This window comes from Carassius carassius, chromosome 13 (genome assembly GCF_963082965.1).
Source record: "Carassius carassius chromosome 13, fCarCar2.1, whole genome shotgun sequence".
NCBI classification, from domain to species: domain Eukaryota; kingdom Metazoa; phylum Chordata; class Actinopteri; order Cypriniformes; family Cyprinidae; genus Carassius; species Carassius carassius.
Genome location: NC_081767.1, coordinates 9,094,933 through 9,108,375, shown reverse-complemented (window position 1 = coordinate 9,108,375; position 13,443 = coordinate 9,094,933). Strand labels below are relative to the sequence as shown.

The following is a 13,443-nucleotide window of genomic DNA, read 5'->3' as shown; positions in this document are numbered from 1 at the left end:
TAGTCTATAGCCTTAATTTGTATGGTAATTATTTCTAATGTGGACAATAGTAATAATTTACGATAATAAAAGTACATTTGCATGGCACCTCAGTGACAAAACATATGCATTCCAATGTTGATTTATTCACAGTCGAGGAGCGAGTTTTGTGGGAACATGGGCGGTGCTCACTAGGGCTGGGCAAAAAAATAGATTTTTCGATTAATCGTTTTTTAAATGATTGATTTGATATTGATTCTCAAAAGCCGCAAATCGATCTTTTCCGGGAATTTATTACAGCACAGATTTAAAACAAGATCTGATTAACGTGAATCTTATCATTACTCTTCTCCACTAGAGAACACCCTTTTTATTTACCAATGCTCAGGTGAAATGCTATAGGAATACTATAAATCTGCGGAAGCATTTGATACCACTCATAAGGCGCCATGATTTCCACAATCAATGAATGAATGGCGGATGGTGCAGCGCACTGTTTTGTTTACTAACATACACACATACTAAAGCGCGGATGACACTTGCAGTGTTTTCAGCTTCTGCTGTCTAACCATGATGATATGAACACACAAATATCATCTCCAGCTGCTCTGAGAGTCACTTCATTAGCATTTTACGTTTTCGTTTGAGAAAACTACTGTCAGATCACATACACAGCAGCTGCAAACTCCTCACGGCAACCCGTCAAAATAATAGTTTAGTTTAACATTAAGAAACATTAGAATATTTTACTATTTAGCAGTCTGTTGTGCAGCACTTTGTTTTGCCAAAAATAAAAGGGTTTAATTTTCATTTGATTAGGATAAATAAAAAAAAATGCCTTCATCTGATTACCAGAAAAAAATAAAATTTTAAAGGTCCCTATTATTGTATTGGAACAGTTGAATTTAAGGCAGATGTAAAATATTAAAAGCTAATATTTAGTTGCAGATACCTTGCATGCAATCAGAGCAGTGAGTCTGGAATGGACATCACCAGACTCTTTGAAATGCTTTTCCCCAGCCTTTAATGCAGCCAATTCCAACTGTTGCTTGTTTTTTGTGAGTTAAATCTGTAGATTGATATGGGCAATCTAAGACTTTACATTTCTTTGCCTTGATAAAGTCCTTGACTGAACTTGCAGGGTGTTTTGGGTCATTGTCCTGATCCAATGAGTTTGGTGGCATTTTCTTGAATACTGGTAGCCTAGATGATTTTGTACCCTTCCAAATTAATTCTGCTGCTGCCATCATACATTAAGTCATCATTAAAATTAAGAGGTCCTGTTCTAGAGACAGCCATGCATGTCCATGCCATGACATCACCTCCACCAAGCTTTACAGATGAGGTTGTATGCTTAGGATCAGTTCCCTTTTTTCTCCACACTTTTGCTTTCCAATCACTTAGATTAAGGTTAGTCTTTGTCTCATCGGTCCATTAACGTATGCTGACCAGAGGTTTGCATCTTGCTGTGTAGCTTCTGTCAATTTATGTCAAATTCTCCGGGGGACTGTAGATTGGCAGAGCATCACCCCAGCTTTCTGCAAATGGTGAAAATCCCTTACGTCCCCATGAGGAACAATCACCATCTGAATAGGGCTTTTGCTAATAACTAATAGCCCAACATAGTAACATAATAATAATAGATTCCATTTCCAATATGAGGTTACTGCTAAGGATACTGCTAGGCAGTTTCTAGGGTGTTCTGGGTGGTTGCTATGGCATTGCTAGGCACATTCTAGGATGTTGCTATGGTGTTCTGAGTGGTTGATAGGGCACTTGTAAGTAGTTTCTGGGTGGTTAATAGGGCATTGCTAAGCACTTGCTATGGTGTTCTGAGTGGTTGATAGGGCACTGCTAAGTAGTTTCTGGGTATTCGACGGCATTACTAGGCATTTCTAGGACATTGCTAGGGCTATGCTTGCCAGTTTCTTGGTACTACTGTATTGCTAGGCAGGTTTTAGGGTGTTCCAGGTGGTTGCTAGCATATATATGTATAGGCAGATGCCCCATTCGACAGCACCAAGCATGAAGATGTGTCCGCCATCTTTAACGGTCAACTTTACATCATTCACCATAATAATCAGTGAATATTCGAAGACGTCACAATCCTGCACAGCCGATGGTTATAAAAACCGCCGGGATTTAAATTCCAGAAGAAACGGTATAACCTTTTATGGATGAGAATGTGTTGGTTTGTGTTTTTAAATGTATTAACTCCATATTACAAGTTTTGAAACATTGGTAACTTATGTTACTGTAATGGTGAATGATGTCAAGTTGACCCTTCAAATATGGTGGATGGTTTATGTATAGTGGCCCACAGAATCAGTCGCTAATGAGGCATCTACGTATAAATATCGTGATTGCTAGGCCAGTGCTATAATGTTCTGGGTGGTTTCTAGTGCATTGCGAAGCAATTTCTAGGATGTTACTAGGGTGTTCTGGATGAATGATAGGAAGTTTCTGGGTGGCCGATAATGCATTGTAAGGTAGTTTCTGGGTGGTTGATATGTGTTGGCATTGCTAGGCAATTTTTATGATGTTGCCAGGGTGTTTCTAGGATGTTCATAAGATACTGGATAGTTGTAAAGGAATTGCTTTGGTAATTCTGTGTGGTTGTTAGGGGGCTACTAAGCAGTTAGAAGATTGTTCTTGATGGCTGCAAGTACGTTGTTAGAGTGTTCTGCTTTTTCACTCGTTAGTCAAAAAGTGACAGTTCTCATCGCTTAGCAAAGTAATAGTGCAGTATGTTTCAAAGTTTAGGATTTCGTTTAAATTGCTCTCCCTATTTCCAAAAATAATGTATTATATGTCAAACTAAACTTTTGATTATGAATTTCTGAAGGTAGTATGGATACAGCTGTGGTGTTAAACTCACCAAGCACTGAGCTAGGGACGAGTGTTGGCAGCCAGGCCACGTTGGAGAACGCAGATGTGTGGAGCGAGTTGATTCGTGCTAGCTCTGACACGCCCCCTGTGCAGGAGAGTGGGCCAATATGATCGACTCTCCAGAGGATCAGCTCACTGTAGATCGCGTTCGGGTCGTGGAATGTACGTGTGGCTGCATTTCGCAGCTGTTTACCAGGAATGCCTCTCATTGGCCTGGTAGGTTGTAGAGCCACACCCCCAATCTGATCTCCATCAATGTTTCCAGATCCAGAGGACGGAGTCAACAATGCATTGTGATGAGATGATGTCAGCAGCAAGGGAAGAACGGTGTGACAAGCCAAATCATTGAGATGGAAACGGTGTCCACAGTAACGGAACTTGTGTGAAACTGTGAGGACATTTGAAAAGGCGGACTTCTCAGCAAACGTCACAGCCCATTGGTTGAGCGATCCATCAACGTGTTTGGACACCATCATGACAGCAGGGCCGATGACAGCATCAAGAGAGTGTCCAAAAGCACTGAGCCCCGCAGACGCAGATGCACTCTGAGGAACCTGCCGCTCACTTCTCTTATCCTCCAGAGCGTTGCAGTTCTCTTTGTCCATAAAAGTACATGCGTACATCATGATGTTCTTACTGAGAGAATTAGCATCGCCTGTGGGGAATGCCACTGGGATACGAGAGGAGAACGACACCTGAAAGAGAAAAACAAATAGATTTTATTTAGTTTATCATGGTAATCAGTAGTGTAAGCATATTAGTGTATTAAAGGGAACATCGGATGCCCATTCTCCACAAGTTGGTGTGATTCTTTAGGGTCTTCATGAAATGTATGCATCATACTTTGGTTAAAATTCTTCAGTGGTCGAGTAAAACAGCACCCTTTTTGTACCTTGTAAAAACAGCTCCTTTCACAGCGACCCATTTTGGTGCATGTCTCTTTAAATGATAATGAGCTACTGCTCATTCACCCTTCTCTTCTCTTCTTTTTTTTTTTGTACATTCAGTGTTGCGTTAAAATCAAAAACAAAATAATCCACTGCGTCCTCAGTGGTTCTGGTGTCAGAAGAAAATGAAGACTCTCCATTGCTTACTTGTCATTACCATGGTTTCTGAATGAGTGTCTTACCTGAACCTGTCTGAAGATGCCAGGTATGAACTCATCCAGATACTTGACATGCCACACAAGGAAAGATCCATCAAGAGGATGAATAGTGAAAAGCATGTCTGGATTCTTGTTCCACTCCAGGATGAGAGCATCCAGCTTTCGATCCAGCATAACAGAGGGCAGAGGAACACTGCTGCTCGAACCTGGAGAAGAGGCCTTGGTGCTCCCCTCCTGATCTCCCTCCTCATGCTCTGAAGAGCCCTTATCAGACATCTCATCCAGATCTAACAAAAACACAAAAGAGAACATTATACATTATACTGTAAATCTGCAGCAAAGAGTCTAAAAGACACAATAATGCCACGATTAAAAACCCCATGAAATGTTCTTTACAGCTTCTAGCCCATGTGTCTGCTAGCATTAAGTACACAAAAAGGTTTATTCATAAGGCAGTACCGAAGTCAAACTTGGTTGCCCCTTCCTGTTCAAAGTCTTCAGTGGCTTGTTCCAGTTGTTGTTCAGAAAGTTTGCGCAGCAGCTGCATGAACAGGTCCATGGAGGTGGTGAAGCTCAGATCTTTATTATTCAGCCAGTGAACCATAAACCCTCCACTGACGTCCTCAGAAAACAGGCCCGATCCAGCCAGTGCTGCAGGGATATCTGATGACAGAAAGAAAGTTAACACTGCTGTCCGTGCGTGTTTGTGTGAATGCATACATGTACAGTATCAGATGATCATAATTCTATCCTCTTACCCCACCCACAAACTGGAACTTTTTTTAATAAAGCTTACTGTATCATATTTGATACACAAACTTCTAAGGCCTCTAAATTATAAACATGAGCAACTTGTTTTTTACTGAAAAAAAAACAGTTCTATACAATCTATAACATATCTGCTTTTCAGAAAAAAAGGGTTATTTTAGTATAATTCTAAAAATGTCCACCTTCATGTCGTAGTACATGTCTTTTTCTTGTGAATTCTTTACTGATTTTTATACAGTAATAAACTTTTGTTTGATTTCATGTGTTTCTTTGGAGTGTTAAAAGCTGTTCGTGCATACAGAAGATACATACGTAAAGTTGCAAAGATTTAAGTCTCATAACTAAAGTGATAATCTTTACTAAAGTGAACGCTCATCCACACCTTCCTAAAACACCTTGTTCAAACATGCCCCCACATATCTACACTGTGTGAAAAGATTTGCATAATGCCGCCCAAATGTATATGCAAAGAAAGAAGGCGTAACTTTTATTCTCGCTGTAGTATTGTTGCGGTCATTACCATGTTGTGGAAACACTTGTTTCCTACTACTTTGTTTGGTCTTCCAAAAGAGGACACAACTAGAAATCAGTGGTTAAGTTTTATTTACAACACTGTTCCAGAGCAGTTCAACCCAAATATTCAAGTGCATGAAGTGTATTTTTATGGAGGAAATTTCCTTAACCCGGTAAGGGGCGTAACATTTCTGTCACATGCTTGAGGATTTTGGCCAATCACAATGCACTAGATAGCCGGCCAATCAGAGCACACCGCACTTTAGAGAACTATGAGCTTTGGTCTTTAGGTTCATTAAACTGCCCCATAAAAAAAAAAAAAAAAAAATATATATATATATATATATATATATATATATATATATATATATATATACAAAGACACATTTTAGATGTCAGGCGTAACCCCTTAATCCGTTTATGAGGACAAAGGAAACATCCTCAGAAAGCATGCTGACACTGTAATCTCTATGTAATTATATAAAATAATGTTCTCGTTAGGGGTGTAACGATTCAATAATTTTCTTGATGCATCGATTACAAACCCTGATGATGTATATGTACCGATCTTGAAACATGGATTTTTGAATCATGAATCACCGATTTTGGACATTAAACGATTTAAATGCTAAGTATCTAATAAATCACAATTTCTATAGCGATTCAATGCTTTCAAAATATATACAGTAGGTGGTCAACCAAAATGCCTACTACCGCTGCATGTTACACCGCTGCAGGGCTGCGGTGTTAACTGCAAGTCAGTCGCGTGTTAAAGTTGTTCAGGAAACTACCGCCAGGTGGCGCAAAGGTACACTTTGCAAACTGACTAGAATTATACTTTGTTTTGTAAACGGAGATCAAATAACAAAATAAAACAAAAATAAACTTTATAATATAACATTTTAACATCCTTAAAAATCATTAGAACATTTATCTACAATTTATTTTTAGAAAGTTAATTTCAAAACGTGAGATAGTTGTACAGGCTGCAGCCTAATGCATCAAAAAATAAATAAAAAATTACACAAAGGCTCTTACTGCATGTTAAGGTTATTAAACAGTCATTATGAAAACCATTTAAACTATACAATTTCCATATGTTTTATTAAGGGTCTTTCATTTCGATCTACAGGCTAATGAAAGTTTTTGAACTAAAAATCCTGACCTCAACCACTGGTGTACAAGCATACATATCTATGTGTACAAGGCTGCATGTTCATGAGACTTTATTTGCATCGCAATTTACTCTGACTCACTATGTTGCATGTTATAGGCTAGGCCTAGTTCTAACATATTTTGCCTAAAGTTCTAACATAAGTTACATTAACCCTTAAAGACCTAGAAAATTTTTGGGGTGCCTGACACACCTGCACTTTTCTTTGTTTTTCTGACCTATTCTAGCAGTCAGCATCAAGTGCCATATATCATTATAAACAGGGGAACTTGAAGTTTAAGTCATTTAAACTCTCAATTTTCCTTTAGTTTTCTCTAAGAACTAATGAAATTACAGAATTTTAAGAAAAATATAATATATATATACATATATATATATATATACACACTACAATAAACACATAATAATTATTTGCTTGATGACACTGTTATTTTTATTATTGCAAATTGAGTTGCATGTGCAAACACGCAATGGAAAAGGGAAGTTTAGTTTATCAAGTTAATCCATAGTCCAGTGGCAGAAGGTAGTCAGTGATTTCAGAAATCCCAGATTTTATTTTTGATAATAATAAAATATATAAAATGATTAAAACAGATGTGTGCATTCTGCAGTTCGCTGGTTTATGTTACACCACTTTTTTTCTTTTATTTAGAGCATTTTCATTTTACACTAAGCAACCAGAAGTGTGACTGAATTCAGTCCAGCTGGATGTGTTTGGGGGTAGCTCTGTATTGAGAGTCACGTGCCGATTTGGGTTGATTTGGGCAGGGTCTGAGTCGGTCGGCCATGACGGTAGGAGACTCTATCGGTTGCCAGGGGCAACGCCTTCAGAACTTCACAGAGGTGCGACTAAACATTCCAGAGCTCTTTAATTTTATTAACGAGAAAGAAAAGGAAGAAAGTAGAGCAATGCAAAAAGATAAGGCGAAAGAAAATGGACCTTACAGGAATAAGCTCACACCAAGCACAAAACAGTGGTATTTGGAGAAGCTCTCAGGCATCCAAAATATCGACCTATACGAGCTCCCTGCAGCGGAATGGCACAGAGGCATGGACCATTTACCTCCATGCACATATATTGACATTGTGAATTATCTTGTTTTTGGTGTAAGTTACTACACAATGCAGGAGTTTAAAAGCCACAAGTCTTTGGAAAGTTACGAGACTTTCTGCTGTGGCTGGGTGCAAGACTTGGCCATCTACAAGCCTCCAGGTGGTGAAAACAGCATTGTACTGGCCAAGGTAAGTTTCTTCACATGCATTTTAGTGTGTTGTAATTATATTGCATTTAGCAGACACTGAATAAAGCAGTAATGTTTGTTATTTTTGGACCAAAATTTATTCTCTATGCTTCAAAGAATTCTAACTGACCCTCTGATGTCACATGGACTACTTTGTTGATGTTTTTATTACCTTTCTGGATATGGACAGTGTACCGTACATACGTTTTCAATGGAGGGACTGAGAGCTCTCGGACTAAATCTAAAATATCTTAAACTGTGTTCCGAAGATGAACGGAGGTCTTACGGGTTTGGAACAACATGAGGGTAAGTTATTAATGACATCATTTTCATTTTTGGGTGAATTAAGCCTTTAATAACTGTGAAAAAGGAGACAATTTAAATAATTATTAATAAACTAATGCTTTCTTGTCGGCTGAAAGATGACATTCATGGTGCTGACTCTCTCCACGTGCCTTTCGAGAGAAATGCAACCTTCACAGATTACATAATCAGGGAGTATTTGCTTTTGTTTTGAATTAGTTCAGTTAAAAGTAGACAACTTTCTGTTGATATATTTTTCATGTATGCGAGGCAAGTTATTAATATTATAATTCAAGTGATCACGAGGGCGCCTCCCTGTAATGCATGTGCATTAATAATTTTTCACACAAACTCTTGAATATGAATATTAATAGAGCACATTTCTTTTAAGTTACAGTATGGGATTCGCATTAAAAATAAATACAACCGAGACAGATGCAGTTATATATAACCTGTTAGTTGAAGGCAATTTAATGTTTTAAAGTGATCTAACGCCGATGTCGCTTCAAATTATTGATTGATAGTTGTCCTTGATCAACATTAAATGGATGCATGACTCTCAAACTCATACACTGAATAATAAAGATACAAAGCAGGTTAAGTTAAATATTATTGTACAAATAATTATAAAATGCTATAAACTGCCAATAAGATTGCAGTTTCACATTTTGCATATGGATTACAACGTTAATTATTTTTTACATGCAATTATACAAAATAAAACCAAACAAGATTTGTAATGAAGATAAGATATGTAGACAAATAAGAATAAATGTTGCGAGTTGCACTCAGCTTCATGTGGGCAATCTTGCATTTTAAGGAATAGTATTTTTTTTTTTACTTAAACTGTATAAAAGAAAGAAAAGGCTGGTCCCTTTAAAATCACTGAAGTTGTCAATTAACGAAGCTCTTTTTTACATTGTTTGCACTATGTTGTTTATAATGAAAGAACGTCTCCGTTACGTACGTAACCCTCGTTCCCTGATGGAGGGAACAGAGACGTTATGTCGAACGACATATGGGGTCTCACTTGGGAGGCCAATCATCTCTGAGTTTAAGAGAAAACACCAATGAAAATTGGCTAGTGTATTTAACATACCTGAGCCACTCCCCGTGCCAACGGGTATAAATATGATGCATTTGTTAAAGCCTTGGCTTGGTGAGTTTGAAGGATAGCCATGGCATGCAGGGTAGAGGCAGCTTGGCCCGCAGCACTGTAAGCCTTGGCAGCGAGAGCGGCCGACATCTTTCAGGCCTTGGGTGAGAGGCGCGGACTATTCCTACCAGTGGCGGCGTTTTGTGGACACAAGTACACCGCAATCGAACTCTCCTGTTGGGGAATGTCGACGCACCCCTAGCTGCCCCGCCATCGAGGGTAGTGAGGACGGAGGAACGAAATGAGCTCCTTCCGGCCGTAAAAAGGGGCCATCCACGACTACATCACTTCCCCATGCACATCCGGGAAGAAAGGAACCAGAGCAAAACGCGGTTGTGAGCCACGCTCTACACCGAGAACCGGTGCATTCACCTCCATCCTGATGCTCACAGCTGCCCGGGCAAGCAAGGCTGTCAACTCTGGGTCCAATTCGGCAGTGGCGACAACACCCGAGGGGGGCAGCCCCGCCGAATCTTCATCCACAGAGGTCAATAGCCCATCCCCGATGCTTCAATCGACATCTGATCCCCGGCGGCATACTGAATGACCCGTTGGGAGTGCCATAGACAGCCCAGCAAAATCACCCAGCAGCCACACAGGACAAACACTGTGGAAGGGGTAAGAGGTCCGTGGGGCGTGGCCAGGCGGAGAAGTTCTCACTGTCACCTTCAAATCTCCCAGAGCACTAGCCGGCGGTCCTCTGCTCGTGGCAGAGAAACCGGAACGGGTAGGGACAGAGGGGTCTGCTCCTTTCCCTTTAAGAAAGGAGAGACGCGAACGCAGCGTTGCCATGGTCACACACGCAGTGCGTGCATGAACCATCCACGAACACGCTTTCCGTGTGCTGAATGCCCAGACAGCCGTTGTCAGATAACAGGAAACGACCGCACCCAGAAGGATTCAGACGAAACGGCGTCTTTAAAAAGACGTGAATCGTCCGTGATTTGCTCTTTTAGGAAACCTGCTCTCTTTGTTGAAGCGTCAAGGGGAATCGCTGAAAGGGACACTGCTGTTTACGCCGTACCGCCAACCAGAACAGCTTCCCGACACACAGCAGATGAATGGCTTTGTGGAGTATAACAGCTTTCATACAACCACTCGGCTCCGAAGCAAAAATCTAATGAGTGGATGCACCTGTCACCCTATTTATACCCGTTGGCACGGGGAGTGGCTCAGGTATGTTAAATCCACTAGGCAATTTTCATTGGCGTTTACTCTTAAACTCAAAGATGATTGGCCTCCCAAGTGAGACCCCATATGTCGTTCGACATAACTCGTAGTGACCGACAGGGGAACTTGAGTTTAAAGGTGAGATTGTTTTATTAATCCGTCCATTCTTTTTAGTTTCAATTAGACCTAAATAATTATTATATAATGATTGTATAATAAAAAATTATACAGTGCCTCACGTTTTATTAAAATAAAGTAAATAATAAAAAAAAAAACACAACAATTTCCTAATCAGTGTACAAACAGATATCTTTTTCCCCAAGTAGTTTTCTGTCAAAATAAAGGACAGGAAACAAATGAAGTATGTTCGTGTCAAAAATGCATACTGTTTTATTAAAGGATTTTAAATATAAATTAAAAATGTACAGGTTTATAGGATTGACATTTATACTGCTTGAATTTGTTCTAAGAAAAGCACATAACTTCATAAGAAAGGCTACTAAATTGTCTTCTGTTAATATTAAATATATCTTAACTACAGTGTTTTTCTTTCATTTTCCCTGACTGCAACTGCCAAATGTAACACATCGGCAAGGCAAAGCTAATGGCTATTTGCGAAAATGTGCTTTGATGGGTTTGTTTGGTGTCATGTTTTTAAAGCACCACTCAGCGGTCAAAAGCTGCAAATGCACTTTGCAGATGCGGTGGTGCTCGCATCGAAAGAAAGCACACTCTGGTTGGCCACCTACTGTACACATTAAATTACTACAAGCACGAATTAATGATATATTTATTAAAGTAAAGAAACTATAAAGTATATTTTCTACCTTGTTCTGTGTAGAATATTGATTGTTTGTAGTATTTAAAACAATAATAAAATGCCATTAGGAAAATAATTATAGATTACAAATGATTGATTATTGTCCAACATTGTATTTGATTATAATAGCAAATTCAAAATAAAAGATAAGAAAATAATAAGAGAAAAAAATCATAAATAAATAAAATTATTGTAGGCTATTTGACATTTCTGTCACTTCTGAAATTATGGGTATACCCTGGTGTGACCAAATGTCTATACATGGTACTTTTAAAGTCTTTTAAAAATCTTGGCTTGCATAAATTTCTACATATGTCATGCCATAACATCATTAAACTAGCATCTAACAATGAACAAAAGAGCTTTTCTTTTTTTTCTGTAACCTATGGTTCTCTAACCATAAAGGCTGCTGTGTAATTTCTCCCCCTGACTAAGCATTTAAAGAATTTAGGGAAAGCATTTAAATAATCCTGTGAATGCACTTAAAGAATGCAGAAACAAATTGTTAATTGAATCGAATCACATTTAACTGTGAATCGAATAGAACTGAATTGTTCTGAATTTGCAAAAATTGTTCTCGAGTCGAATCGAAAAACTATGAATCGTGAATTTGCTGTCTAGACCAAGATTCACAGCCTTAGTTCTCGTATACCATGTTTACAAACAAAAGTTAGTGTGTGTGTGTGTGTGTGAGCGCACCTGTGTTGGGATTGATGCTGGCAGATATGTGGAAATGGCAGAGGGCATTGGCGTGGTGTGAAATGTGGCGGTGAGTTTCGTGGGACCCCAGCTGGCTGGGCAGCAGCTCTGTGTGGGCTACCAGGGCGGACGATCTTCTGCGGCCCCTTCGCAGGTGCTTGAGGTGGTGGATAGACTGAATGGAGACAGACCATTTTTACCATCACAAATGCAATTCATATACAGCAGGCCAACATGAAATGGAGTGTTATACTCGGAGCTCCAAAAACACACTTTGTCATATGTCATTAAAGTTTCTCCCTTAAAATCAGTGCAGAAAATGCAGATTCCATATGGGTCTACAGATGGCACATGGAGTCAAGCGAGAGTGAGTGTGTGTGTTCAAGATGCAATATTAATAAAAATGCCACTTAAGGTTTGACACAATCATGCATGATTGCTAAACTGAAAAAAACAAAAGTCTGTGATTTTATTAAAAAATATATATGTCTGACCTAAAAATGAAAATTTTATCAATTTATACCGATTTATGTTTCTGCCGGTGGGTGCCCAGTGCCCATCCTCCACACCCATTAAATACTGACGTTAATGCAGAAAAAATGTGAAACAGGCACCTTGCAGATGCAAACGGGGTAAATAATATATTTTTGCTTTTTTTTTATAATAAAGTTAATTGCATATGTTTTTTAATACTTAACAGAGCTGTTCAAATTCACATTGGATTTCATTCAGCATGCTTCTGTTTTTCCAATATAACCAAATAATCCACACAAAGATAAAAATCAACAGATGCACTATTATAATAAATGAAGCCCATGCGCATTATATATGTAAATGTTTATACAAATTATATATGTATATATCTAAATGAAGCTCTACTGAGATTTACTAAGGAAAATAACCAAATCCTGCTGGTTTTGTTTTTGTTTGCTTTTCCTGATTTTGAAACACACTGCCATGTAAAACTCCATGTGATTGCTTTAATTGAGATACTGATAATGAAAACGACCAAAACATTCGTTTTATCCATCTTCTTTTTTTATGATTTATTGAATTTTTATTTTAAAGTTGAAAACATCACTGAATCACAAAGCTCCACTAACTATCAACTCTAATAAAGCATCTTGTGTTTTTTATCGTCAAGTTTCCAATCAAGTTGATTAAGGTTCTGCATTCTGTCTCCATTTGTGTCAGAAAATTTTTTAAATAAGGATTATATTCACACATTTTTTTTCTATATATGTCTTGCGTAGTACCTTTTTGCTGCTTCTAGTTTAAATGTTTATAAATATATATATATATGTGTGTGTGTGTGTGTGTGCCATGTTTGAAGCATGATGATTTATATTTTCAACCAAATATGATTTAGTTATTAGACAAAATGCATTGCTTGTTAGTTTTTGGTTTACATGGAGACAAAAGTTAGGCTACAGCTTGCTAATATGAAGTTTTCACACATCCTACTGAAGATGACAACGGCTGAGAAGGAAAAAATCTGGTGCAGAAATCATTCAATACTTTGCCATTTGGCAACAATTTCAATATAATTTAATAACACAGACATTTATTTGCATTTAAGCAGGATTTTAGCCTTGATATCTAAGTAGATATGATCCGATATGCAAG

The 13,443-nt window shown here is 38.4% G+C and overlaps 1 protein-coding gene across 4 annotated transcripts in view; it reads right to left on the bottom strand.

Moving 5' to 3' along the window:
- LOC132155937 (dmX-like protein 2) overlaps window positions 1-13,443 on the bottom strand; it is a 95,865-nt gene that overhangs the window by 42,797 nt on the left and 39,625 nt on the right. For all 4 annotated transcript variants that reach the window (XM_059564722.1, XM_059564724.1, XM_059564723.1 and 1 more), the window contains exons 9-12: window positions 11,818-11,992; window positions 4,433-4,636; window positions 3,998-4,260; window positions 2,858-3,563 (exon numbers count right to left, since the gene is read on the bottom strand). In XM_059564722.1, coding sequence (XP_059420705.1) covers window positions 2,858-3,563; window positions 3,998-4,260; window positions 4,433-4,636; window positions 11,818-11,992 — 1,348 coding nt within the window. The remainder of the gene's footprint in view (window positions 1-2,857; window positions 3,564-3,997; window positions 4,261-4,432; window positions 4,637-11,817; window positions 11,993-13,443) is intronic.